This window comes from Pygocentrus nattereri, chromosome 19, assembly GCF_015220715.1.
Source record: "Pygocentrus nattereri isolate fPygNat1 chromosome 19, fPygNat1.pri, whole genome shotgun sequence".
Lineage (NCBI taxonomy): Eukaryota > Metazoa > Chordata > Actinopteri > Characiformes > Serrasalmidae > Pygocentrus > Pygocentrus nattereri.
In genome coordinates this window covers 5341737-5354689 of record NC_051229.1, presented here as the reverse complement: position 1 = coordinate 5354689, position 12953 = coordinate 5341737, and the positions used below count along the sequence as shown (strand labels likewise).

Sequence of the window (12953 nt, the reverse complement as noted above, 5' to 3'; positions counted from 1 at the left end):
ACCGCTGGGATAGGCTCCAGATCCCCCAGATGTTAAACTCAAAGAAAAATGTGCAGAGAATACCGTTCAGCATTTCACTTCACTACAACAAACCGTAACTTAACTGGGGTGTTCAAACTTGTGCACACGACTATATCCCATAATCACTTGTGACTTTAGAGGACTGATTAGTGTGACAAGTGGAAGCAGGTAAGATGAGCTCATGTGTCCTTAATGCTCAGGCTTTAGCAAAACCAGCTATGAGATCAGGTAGCAGTGGCGTACAGAGCATGCCCAGTCTACAGTAACTGTACACGGCTGCGGTGGAGCCCCAGAGTGTCACAGTATTCGCAGGTTAGTGGACACCTGCTGTACTTCACCTGTTTTAGCTGGAGTTAAAGGAAGAAATGAATGTTCCAGTGGAAATGTACTGCTAATACAGAACCAGGATACAGGAGTAGAGGAACCGTGCTGGTCTCTTGTGAGGTAGGTCAACAGCAGCATTCGTGTTTTAAAAGATACTCAAAAGTAGACTTTGAACCGTTGTGCTGTGATGCTGTTTTCACAGCAGTGTTCAGTGGGATTCAAAAGGTTGGAATTTGCTGTTATATAACAAAACATACAAAAAAAATGGCAGATTATAAACTGGAGCCCAAAAGGCATTTGTAGTTTTTTAAAATATTTAATATTTCAAATATTTTGAGAAATAAAAGGTCTTAAATGATATCTGTTCCGGATATTGATTCTATTATACCCCTGTTATTGATGGTGATGAGAGAGCTGATGGATTCTTGATGAATGAAAGGACTGAAATTCAATATCTTTCATATACTTCAAATAACTGTGGACAATTTTTAATTTTGTTAAAGTTAATGTCCAGAATGTTTATAAAACATGTGGATCAATCAAAATATTGTAAATAATTACTGTTTATTATTGAATCTGTTCTTGTTTTCAAAATTTGTGAAATATTGCAGCATGCAATGTTTAATTAAAGCTATTTTTGCAAATATAGCAAATATTATAAATATGAGAAGTGGTTAAAAAAATTTAAGTGTATTTTTTTCTACTAATTAGTAGGAATATTAGAATTTTTTGTATGTATACCTGCAACCAAATTGGTTTCTATTATTGCACGGATTCCAAATGTCCAGTGGCTTTCCAGGAATCCAGCATGTTTGGAAAGCCGAGATGATGCTCAGCCACATCCAGGCTACGTGTCAGATATTAGTCAGTGAGTCCCGGCTGCTGTCACTGGACTCACCATGACCCACAGACACAAAACATCCCACACTCATTATAAAGGAGGAGAAGCTGCTGCAGGAGAGAAAACAGGTGGAGCATCATGCATGTTTTATCACCACTCCTTCATCCTGTCCCTCAGCCAGGGTTACCAAGCAACAAGGGTCATTAGGGCACAGGGGCAGAGGTGGTTGCCAAAACAAGAGTCACAAAACAGTGCGAAACGTGCGAGACCTGGTTATGTCAGTGGACTAGATGAACATAGTTGATTGACATTGTCATATAATTGCAATTCATAGGAGTCCAGTCCGGCCAACATCATGCAGAGGTCAGATCCACACAGAACATCATGGAGAAGCAAACGCAACCCATTCAGTGACAAAACATGAGAAGTAAGTACAGCATCACATCTTATGTTATAATAATCATAATCTTTTTTTATCTGTAGGGCTGTCAAAGTCAGTTACATCTTTTTAAGAGTCAACAATAAAAACAGCCTTCAAAGAACAAGAACTGGAAAAAATTCCATTTAATTTCTGCCGGGTTTTCTATGGGTGTTTCAATGTTTTGTTAGCACTAAGCTAGTATTGTTTACTTCCCCAAAATATCGTCGGAGGAGCAGTGGTGGACGAAGTACCCAAATCGTGTACTTGAGATAAAATAGAGATACCAAGAAGTTCCTGCCTTTAGACCTCCACTTGAGTAAAAGTACTAAAGTAATTTCCTTCAAATGTACTTAAGTATAAAGTAAAAGTACTAAAAGAGTAATTCTGGCTCTGATGTCCTGTTATCATTTTTATAACCAGACTGGCTTCATGAACTCATTTCAGGTGAAAGTCCTCCAGCGTCTCTCTTGGTAAACCAGTCTTTTAATAGAACGTCATTAATTAGTGACGCTGACGTCTATTAAAATGATCAGAAGCACAAAACACTGAAGGTAAACAGTTTCCATCAGGGAGAACCGAGTGGCTCTGAAATCACTTTTTACACACAAGCAAAGTTTCAGTTTCAGATTTATTTACAACTTTGTTCCAAGTTTAAGTTGAATAAAAACTGGCTTTAAACTCAGGATCACAGATGAGCTCCTTTACTATGTTGATCTGTAGGCGTCTGTTCATAAACATAAACCAGCCCAAACTCATTTACTATAAAATGAAATGGTGTTTGTAGAAATTCAGAAAAAAGCCGCGTCAGTCTCGACTGCATATGTGGACATATTTCTATATTGAGCTCTATTTACACAAAGTTAGGTTAGTTCATCATTTATGTTGAACAGACTCTCCCAAAGTTTTACGCTGCTGCGCTGACGTTGAACCGCGTGCTGCACTGGGTCGGTATGACCGACAGGTCAAAACCAGCTCTAAACAAAGTGACCGCTGGGCCCTGATTGGTGCTTTGGCTTTGCGCTTCTTTCGTTTTGACATGTTACGTTTTTATACACACAGAAACCAAAAGGAACGACAGATTTCTCAAAATGTAGGAGGAAAAAGTAAAAAGTCGCCCAGAACGGAGAAACTTAAGTACAGATACACCAAAAAATACTTAAGTACAGAAACCAATTACATTTATTTAGTTACTGTCCATGGGCGGCACAGTAGGTAACGCTGTCGCCTCACAGTGAGGAGGGTCTGGGTTCGATTCCCCAGCCGGGCGACTGGGGTCCTCTCTGTGTGGAGTTTGCATGTTCTCCCTGTGTCTGCGTGGGTTTCCTCCGGTTCTCCGGTTTCCTCCCACAGTCCAAAGACATGCAGTCAGGCCAATTGGACATGTTACATTGCCCCTAGGTGTGAGTGACCGTCTGTGTCTGTCTGTCTGCCCTGCGATGGACTGGCAACCTGTCCAGGGTGTATCCTGCCTTCCACCCAATGACTGCTGGGATAGGCTCCAGCACCCCACCGCAACCCTGAGGGAGAAGTGGCTTAGAAAATGTGTGTGTGTGTGTATAGTTACTGTCCATCACTGCGGAGGAGCCAGTTAGCTCTTTAGTCCTAGTTAAATGAAATGTGTAACATCAATTTTCAAAATGTAATTTTCCTTCACACTATGTGACACTTCTGCATGCAATCATGAGGTCCTGCTCATGGGTTTCCATCAAACATGGCTTTATAATGACCTGTAAATGGACTAATGGGCTGTTTTTCATTTCCAATGCAAACAAATTACTAAGTTAATTCATGCAGAATTAAATTTTTTTATTGGATAATTATTTTAATGGAGTAATCGTGACAGCCCTGGTTATCTGTTATACACGAGGACAATGTAAGACTAAACGTTGTCTGAAATTAGGCCGACCTTGTTGACGATGCTAACTGTCCTTCTCAGGTGTTCTCCTAACGCTGATGGTGTCACTCACTCAAGTCCAGTTTCCCGTGTCCTGTCCAGCCTCCTGTATTGTGTGCTCTGAAGATGCCATCATCTGCAATAAGCTCTCCAGCACCATAGGTGATGATACAACAACGTAATTAATGATACATGTTCCAAAAATGTTTAATCCTGTTAGACCAAAGTAACTGTCTGAGTGTCTCTTTATATTTTTGACTGTAACTTGGTGGTATTTTAGGGTTGGGATATTTTTGAAAAAACAATCAATTGTGACCAAATTAATTGATAAATATCGATACTTTCATAATTGAACACCTTGGATATGTCATAGTGTTATATTCACTATATCTAGAACAGTTTCCATTTGCTCCAGAGAGGGTCGACCAAACCTTAAGGTATTTAATGTGGTGTTTGAGTTTTAAAGAAAAAAGTCTCAACAATGCAGAATTTTTGACCACACAAAATATCAAACAAACAAACAAACAAACACTATTGCCGTCTTTCAAATTAGAGCTCATTTTTGCTCTTGTAGTTTGTTCGCTGCTTTTAATGCTCAGACCTCTACAGAGCACTGCTAGTGACATCACATATGCATAAAAATAATGCATAGAAATGTGATCCTAATGTGTGGCTGAGACTTAGTAAGGTGTGGGAACGATATAATTAAGCCATGGCCATGACTTAGTAAGGCGTGGGAACGAGATCAAGGAGACAAGGCTTCATCATCTCATTTCCACACTTTACTAAATCATGGTCACGACTTACTTATCTCAGTCCCATGCCTTAGTAAGTTGTGGCCACAAATTAATTATCGTGTTCCCATGCCTTACTAAGCCATGACCATGCATTATTTTTATTTTTCGGGATGTCACCACCATGCTCTGATTTCTTAAATCAAAGTAAGGTCTAGAAATCCAATCAAGAAATCTGATGAAGAGGCTGGACTTTAGCTCTGTAATCAGATTTCTCAGTGCTGTGGACTCTTACTCTGATTTCTTTCGTATTTCTCAGTCTGAGCATGTGCGAAAACAGACAGCGGTACCGAAAATAAGCCAGCAGCGTCGCCGCGAGACGCAGCCAAACACTTTCAGAGCAGCACTGAAATCAAATACATGCTTGATGAGATTACTGACCAAATCTGATTTGCTGCAGTCATTGACTTATGAAGTGCATGTAAACGCACCCATTGTCAGAAACTTCAGTTCCTCTTTCATAAGTTTGTTGACGTCTCCAACAGCTGTATTAAATACATTGTGTTGTTTGGTACTAAAGGGTTAACTAACTTTTAATGTAGTTTGTCTTCAATGCTAAGGAGATGGTGAGTGCCAGTTCTTACACCCTCTTCTTCTGGTTTCTCCAGAGGCTCCAGATTCAACCAAGGCCTTGATGCTCATTGACGGCCTCATAGACACCGTGGGCAGCATTGTGTTCTCTGACTCATCCAACATGAGCGTCTTGGCGCTCAGCAACAATGTCATTTCTACTATCATGGACAATGCTTTCCAAAACCTGACTGTCCTCAGAACCCTAATACTGGACCACAACCGCCTCTCAAACCAGGCCTTGGACACGTTGACCTTCTCCTGGCTCCGTAAACTGGAAACCCTCCATTTGGGGAATAATGCTCTAAAGGATATTGATGGTTCCTGGTTTCAAAGCACCAAGGCTTTGAAAACTCTCCTACTGGAGGGGAACCTTCTGACCAGCTTGAATTCAAGCACTTTTGCTTCTTCAGACCTGAGGAACTTGGAGATTTTGGATTTGTCAGACAACCTTATCGCATACCTGGGCCGGAACAGCTTCCGCAACCTTCCACGGCTTCGCAGTCTGGATCTATCTCGCAACAGACTGCAGAACGCACCCGATGCTTTCTCCTATCTGTCGTGGCTATCAATGCTAAACCTGGACCTTAATCGTTGGAACTGCACTTGCGAGCTGAGAGAGCTTGCTTCATTTCTCAACAGCTACGTTCAGTCTCCAGATAAAGTGCTGTACAATGGGCAGAGGATGGCATGTGTTAGTTCAGACAACCCAGCAGTACAGACAGTGCTGGAGCTAACCGAGGCCAACTGCGTACCGGCTAACAGCAACATTACAGTGACCGTCACTGCTAAGAGTTCGATCACACCTCAGCGCTACGTCCGAGATGTTGCGATCACTGCTATCTGTTTCTTTCTTGGTAAGTATTTTCCAATTTATATATTTTTGTTTAAAGCAATAAATGGCAAGACATTATTTGGCGAAATACTTGGGCTAAGTTTTCCCATTAACCACAAATGTTCCTGATCAGCCAGGACATGTTTAGTGTCTGAAGTTTGCACTTACGCTGGACAAGGTCAATGACACGAATAAAACAAAATTAAACAATTAAAAAATTATTTATTTATTTAATAATTGAACATTTTCATTTTAAAGTTATTCACTGTTGCTGAAAATCTGTATAATCTAGTCTTTGTACTTGGATCATCTCATAAACCGTTGTCCTTGAACTTGAGTGAAACACCACATACACACTAGTGAATGCACACACTAGGGGGCAGTGAGCACACTTGCCCAGAGCAGTGGACAGCCCTATCCACAGCACCCGAGAAGCAGTTGGGGGTTAGGTGCCTTGCTCAAGAGTACTTTGGTCACGTACTATCAGCTTAGGGGATCGAACCAGTGACCACAGGGACCACAAGGCTGGTTCCCCTCCAGCCCATGACTACCTCTTATCCTGGGCAGTCATGGACTCCTGTCCACGTCAAAGGACTCCTGACCATGGCGTTGCACTGTGTGGGGGGCTTGGGGTCTTTTGATGCAATACTCTGCCTACTGTTTCTTCAAAGCGTGTCTGATAGATACAGGCGCTGTGGATAGGCTGTCCAGGCAAGTGTGCTCACTGCCCCCTAGTGTGTGCGTTCACTAGTGTGTATGTGGTGTTTCACTGCATGGATGGGTTCATTGCAGAGGTCTAACTGGGATATAAGCTTGTTACTTCTTACTTGTTATCTGCATTAGCCTAGAAGTTTCAGTGCAAAACTAAGACAGACTCCAAGCAAGTCCTGGCTGATGGTATATGAGGAAAACTGACTCTTTCTTCTGACACTGAATCTGTTGTGTTGCAGGTGGTGTGGGGATTACTCTTGGACTACTCGCTCTTGTATACAGGAAACTGGGTAAGAACTTTAAACTGCAGGAGAAAAATGAAGCTGAGGAACAGTCCAGCCAGGCTTCTGCGCAGTGGGACTTCTCTGAAGACAAGGAGGCTCTCTCCATGGCTTATTCACTCCATAACAGCAACCACAGAGGCCCACAGCCCTGGAACAAAGAGAACACTTCATTTGATGTCAAGTCAGTGGACAACCATTTCATCTGCCCCAACTGCAGCTCAACGACTCTCGGAACAGGTTACCAGGAGGGTGGACAGAGGAGAGAGACTTTACTGCAGAGAGACAATCACAGGGGACTTCAACATAAGAGAGAGGATGGCTGGTCAACCCCTGTGGAGAGTGACCAGTGGAACGAGACGGAAGGCCACTCAGTTCTGCAGTCAAGAATTAAAGGTAAAAGAGTAAATTGGCAGCAATTTGGCAGATATGTAGCCTACTTTCTTCTGTACTGTGCAAAGTTCAGAGACCACATTTCATTTATTTAATGTCCAGTCATAACAACTAAAAGTACAAGTCGTTCAGTTTTCTACAGAGATTAGATTTAAGGTAATCCACTTGCACAAATAAGGAGAAAGTCAAAGGGAAATATATGGAAAAACTGGAGTTTCCAAAACTGAAGTTTAAGAACTTATTAAAAGCTTTTAAGACAAACAAAAGAATGAGGTGCTGGTGTTGTCAGAACAATGGACTGACCACCCCAGAGTCCAGGCCTCAACATCGCTGAATGTGTTTGATTACTTCGGAAAATGTTCAACCAGCTTCTAAGACTGAACCTTGGAGGCATGTCTGCAGGTTCTTGGAGGAACTGAAAGTGAGTCTCCTGAAAAGAATGGAAGCGGGAATAAAGGTGAAGAGTAACATGCTAAATACTGAAAAAGCTGATATTATATTTAGTTGTTTGTGTGTAATTTTCTACTTTGTTGAAAAGTAAATAACTTTTACTTAAAGGCCTTTTTAACAGGGAGCTAAATGAATGAAGGGGTGATCTCTGACTTTGCCACAGCACTGTATGTGCTGAACCTGTAGCAACTGCAGAAAACCAGACTTTGCCACTAATTTGTTTGGTGCGTTTGCACTTGGGTGATCAGAGGATGGGAAAACTCCTGTCTACATGAGTCACACGGCAATCAGATTTCTGCTTTTGAGTCATATACCTCACATACATCATCTACATCATCTAAAAAATATTTAATATTTAAATTTCTCATTTCATCAAGCACGTAGTTGGTTTCAGTGTCGCTCCAAAGGTGTTTCGTTGGCATCTTGTGGGTACTGTGTCAAGCTCTGCTTGCTGTTTTTGGGACGGCGCTCTGTTTTCACACATGCACAGACTGAGAAAAATGAAAGAAATCAGAGTAAGAGTACAGAGCATTAGTGAGCTCAAATCCACCTCCCTTGATCAGAGTTCTTAATCAGATTCCTTCGCTTTAATCTGATTTATCCATAGCTTCTGTTATAATTGTTTCAGTTCAACTAAACATGCTGAAACTGTTGTCTGTGGTCATCAGCTATACGATACAGATAACGTTAATGGATATTATGTTGAAAAAAGTATTTCTTTAACAGGATTTCCACAGGTTTGTCAAAATGATTCATTCTTGCATAATTAAATGATGTAAACAAAGTCATTCAGAGTTGTTTGGTGTGAAACGCTCTGCTCTATAGAAACTTGCAGTCATAATTGTTCACAGTGGTGGCGATAGGAACCAGACGTCCACCTCTAAAAGCTCCCTCACATGAAGTTATTAAATGAAGTGATTATGAATACGTTGCCTGATATCTGAGGCATAGTTTTACGATAGTTTTGAGAAGGCTTTAACCTACAACATTCATAGTGGAGGTTTACATGCAGGGTGTTGTGAGACAGAATAGTCCTCAGAGAAACATCTTCAGATTAATCACTTTTACTGTCATCATTCCATATAAGAACTCAGAAGACACGTGTGGGTTCACTGGTTTTGGATAGTAAATAAACCATCTATATCTGTGTTGTAGTCATGGTGACCCCTGGTTCCCATCACCACCACTGTAAAGAGTCTCTACAATCACCCACTTCACACCAAACCGCTCTGAAAGACTGTCCACCAACTGAAATATGCATAAATTTTGGGGAAAAAAATCAATATTGAACTCGGTATACATTTTTGTTTTTGTTGAATTTGTTCAGAGCCATGAATTGTTTCTTCTTTCTCTCAAACATAGAATGTTTCTGTTCAATCTACAGATATTAGAGCACAAAGACAGGGTGAAAAAAGAAATGGAGGCGTGAACCTATTCCATCTTCGCAGTCCAGAAACTGTTCCTCATGGAGTTTCCAAAGACACGTCAACCATAAGGATGGAACAGTTAGCACTAAGAAGGCACATATCAGTTGCCCAAAGACAAACATTTACACCTAAAGAAAAATTACACCCAAAAATGTATGGGAATCCTATAAATAATCACTTAATGAAGCATCAACATGAGGAATATGGCACTTTACCTGTTTACCAAACCATTAACTGCTTACACTGTCATCAAACGTACGAATACAGGCAAACTGGGAATGAAAACCAGGACAGTTTGTTTAGAAATCACACAGACACTGCACTGCCCAGTGATGGGAAGGTATCTGAGTCTACTGTGTGCAGAGACAGTTTACATTATAACCAGACGAGTGAAGAAGGTCCAGCTAAAGAACAGAGAAGTGTAACCTTTGATTTGTCAGGGTCGCTGGAGCAAGGCTTTATTTTATCTAGTAAAGAGCATGAGGGCCCATATAGAATCAGCAAGACAAAAACATCTCAACCACGAGAAAACAGCCCAAAATCTGGCAAAATAAGCAGCAGGAGGACAAAAGGTTTAAAAAGCCGCAACCCAGGATCTCAACTGAGTAGGAAACTAAAGGTCAAGCTAAATCTGAACCCTCTTAAAAGAAACCGGGTTCATTCCACATCTAGTCACAGCCACGAGGACGATGAAGCAGATGGGACGTCCATAAAGGCCAAAAAAGGCAAAAATCAAAAGAGAAAGGATGATGCAAAAGAGAAATCTAAGACAGACAAAGCTAGGAAGAAGCCTCCGTGGTCTGGAAGTAAGGCTGTGAAGAAGTCCAAGCGCTCCGACAGCGAGGAGCAGGACGAGGCGCCAACAGTGGAACAAGACAGCGAAAAAACACCATCTAAAAGAACAGCGTCAAAGAAAAATGACCAGGAATCCAGTAGGAACAACAAGGAGGACGTTTTGAATGATCAGAGTGACACCAACTACCCAGCTGATGGAGAAATCCAGTGCAACAACAGTTTAATGAGTGCTAACACTGCTACTGCTAGCAGTTCTGAATCTCAAATCTTGCAAAACTCTGCCGTCCCATTGACACACAGCTTAGATCTTTCAGCAGCAACAGTACAGCCACTCAGCATGGTGAAAACCACAGACCCCCAGCAAGCCACAAATCCAGACTTGAACCTGCCAGTTAGCCCATTGGAAAACATCGGTGGTCCACAGGAAGAGCCAACTGGTTCACAAGAAGTGGGGGAAAACTCCACAACCCCAGTGCCCACAGCACCCACTGTTGTCCAGGAGTATCTGTCCTCGGGTGACGGCTCACCGAAGAGGAGGATTAGGCTGATAATACCTGAGAAAACCTCCAACAGGCCGCAGACTGCACTGGAGAGGAAAATCAGATAGCATACCTGCTCACTACTGCCATGCAGACGTTTGACCACCACTTGATTTTCTAGGTGAAAATAAGTGGACATGTCCTCTGCAGAGAAGACACTTCTGTGCAGAGCATGTTTTAACCTATTTTCAGAAAATCAACAAAACATGTCGTTTGAGCGGGGTGCCGAAACTTTTGCACACGACTGACTGTGCTATTACCATGAAGTGGCACAATGCATCATTCTAAGTCAGTGCACTTTTCTTTGGGAATGAATTATGCTGAGATTCTGTAAAGTACATTTTTTGGCAACACAAATAATAATTATTTCTATTCTTGGCAAACCAAATGTTAAAAATAGCAATTTTGTCCTTTCAATAAAAATCTAACCACCTTGGGAGCCACAACATTGGATGTCCATTTTACCATCTTGGCTATAAATGTGTCTCAGTATGTGCTGATGTACTGAAAGTGCTGCTTTAAGCTTCAGCTCAGCTATAGCTGCTTTTCTTGCATCTCCAGCAGGAAACTTTTCCACAAAACTTTTTTTTTTGTCTTTTCTGCAAACTTTTCACGAGGCTGAAGTCGCTTCTCATTCGCCAGCTTCTTGTTCGAATCTTCCCGTTCCACCTTAAATGGCGCCTGATGCGGCAGAATGTAACGTGGAACGGAAAAATTTGAACAAGAAGCTGGCGAACGAGAAGCGACTTCAGCCTCGCGACTTTTTAAGTGTTTGACCGTTTCTCCTTTCAGATGAAACGTATCAGGAAACCAGCTGGAGTGACTATAATCGTAAAGAAGTCCATTTGTCTCCAAATCTTTAACTACTAGCTAGTCGAGATTGCTGTCATTGCTATGGTGACCAGCAGTCTGGGCTGATCTTCAGGGTTAAAGGGTAAATCAGCAGTTCTACTTTAACTCCAGCATTTAAGACCATTTACTGTTAAACTGCACTGAACGATCAGCAGAGCTTTGTTTATTTATTTGGAGCTGCTGTGGAGCCGCAACAGGGCAGTAAAAGAGCTGCATGAGCCGCATGTTGCTGACCTCTGATCTGTTAGCTAGTATGCAATTAACTGACTATGCTGTCTTCAATTCCACTCACTTCGCTGCCGCAATCATTCAAAGTTGCATTTATGTGACAAACAATCTTTTAGTGCAATTAAACAACAGAAGCCATATCGCCCCCTACGTTTCCTGTAGAGAACTGCAATCTGTCAGAATGACCATATAGACTTATTACAGCTTATCCCGAAAAATAGTAATTTTACACAAAAAGATAGAACATACTTTTTTTTGGGGGGGGGGGTTGCCCAATTTTCTCCCCAATTTTAGCCGTTTCCAATTCCACCCACCATTTAGGACTCCCTCAGTCACACGATACTACCAGTGCTAGGAGGGCAAAGGCTAATCTGCTTCCTCCGAGACCAGACGGTTACATCACTCAGGAGCAAATCATGCTTAACTTTGAATGGAAGTTAATGTAAAAGGGTTTTCCCCCAATCACTGTGGATCATTTCTATTGCTCCATTCATCATGAATTTTCCACACGATATAAAGGCGGCATTTTTGCAACAAAGGGAAAACCACAAAATGAGAAACAAGGTTTTATTCTAACAGCAACCGTGTGTCCTTGTAACATTCGTTCATGACCAAAGTGTTTCACCCCAGGGAAATAAATAAATAAACAAAGCGATTCGTTTCTTGGCCGGTGTCCAGTGATGGTTGACCGAGTTACCGCAGTAATGGTCGTCCTAGCGACGGTAAAAACTATTTACTGCCAATTTAAAAACCTCACTTCACTTATTGTTTAATTTCATGCCGTCCATAGCGAGACAAAGGTACTCCCACGCATGAACATGAGCTCTTTAACATGATTCAACATCAATAGCACATTTATTGTACCGTAGAGGACATTTCTGTAAACACAGCTGTTGAGCTGCACTGGTTGAACCTTTTTTGTTAAAACTGATTATTTGATAAAATATGACCTATGATCACCAAGATGTTTTCCTTTTTTGTGAGGGTGAAAAATCTTCTTTGATGGACAGAATGATGACGAAAGTGCAGGCAAATAAAATAAACAGATTTATTAAATGCTTTGATATCAAATCCAATAGCTTTTCACCTAAATATTGAATACACATGCATTATTATTGACTCCTTCAACTGCTGATTTTTGTTATTTCCTCTCCTCAAAGTCATCAGGATAAGCTAAGTGCCCAAAACCCCTCGGACGGTGAAGTTCATGCGACATTTTTCTTTCTTACTAGATAAATGACAGTTTTGTGGCCAAATAAAAGATGACGTCATTCTACAATGACAACGTTTACTGAACTGTGCTTTTATGATGTTATAATATTCTTATTATTTCACAAACGTTAAGCTTCAGTTTGCATGCTATCGCCTTGTTAGCTCCTCTTTCTGCTTCAGCGTTAGGGGCCGTCTCAAAATTACCAGACGAAAAAAGTAAATCAAAGAAAGCACTGGATGCATTTCTGGCCAGTTATTTTCCACACAGTGCCCGAATATAAGAGGACTCTGCTACCGGCACAGGCCTCATGGTTTCTGTTCAATCCAAAGGCCAAGAATCATTTGCTGAAGTTAGATAACAGCAG

The 12953-nt window shown here is 41.4% G+C and overlaps 1 protein-coding gene across 1 annotated transcript; it reads left to right on the top strand.

The window, feature by feature from the left end:
• The first annotated feature begins 439 nt into the window (after positions 1-439).
• lrrc53 (leucine rich repeat containing 53) lies at positions 440-10393 on the top strand. Its single transcript, XM_037531225.1, has 6 exons — positions 440-465; positions 1521-1613; positions 3544-3663; positions 4904-5722; positions 6651-7088; positions 8920-10393. Exons 2-6 carry the CDS (start codon positions 1607-1609, stop codon positions 10362-10364), a joined length of 2829 nt encoding a protein of 942 aa, XP_037387122.1. The 5' UTR covers positions 440-465; positions 1521-1606; the 3' UTR covers positions 10365-10393.
• The last annotated feature ends 2560 nt before the right edge of the window (positions 10394-12953 follow it).

What these genes read in the sequence shown, in the direction of transcription:
- lrrc53 (XM_037531225.1), top strand. An exon ending in TAAGCTCTCCAGCACCATAG is followed by an intron (nt 3,664 to 4,903) that starts GTGATGATACAA and finishes TGGTTTCTCCAG; the next exon opens with AGGCTCCAGATTCAACCAAG. An exon ending in TCTGCAGTCAAGAATTAAAG is followed by an intron (nt 7,089 to 8,919) that starts GTAAAAGAGTAA and finishes TTCAATCTACAG; the next exon opens with ATATTAGAGCACAAAGACAG.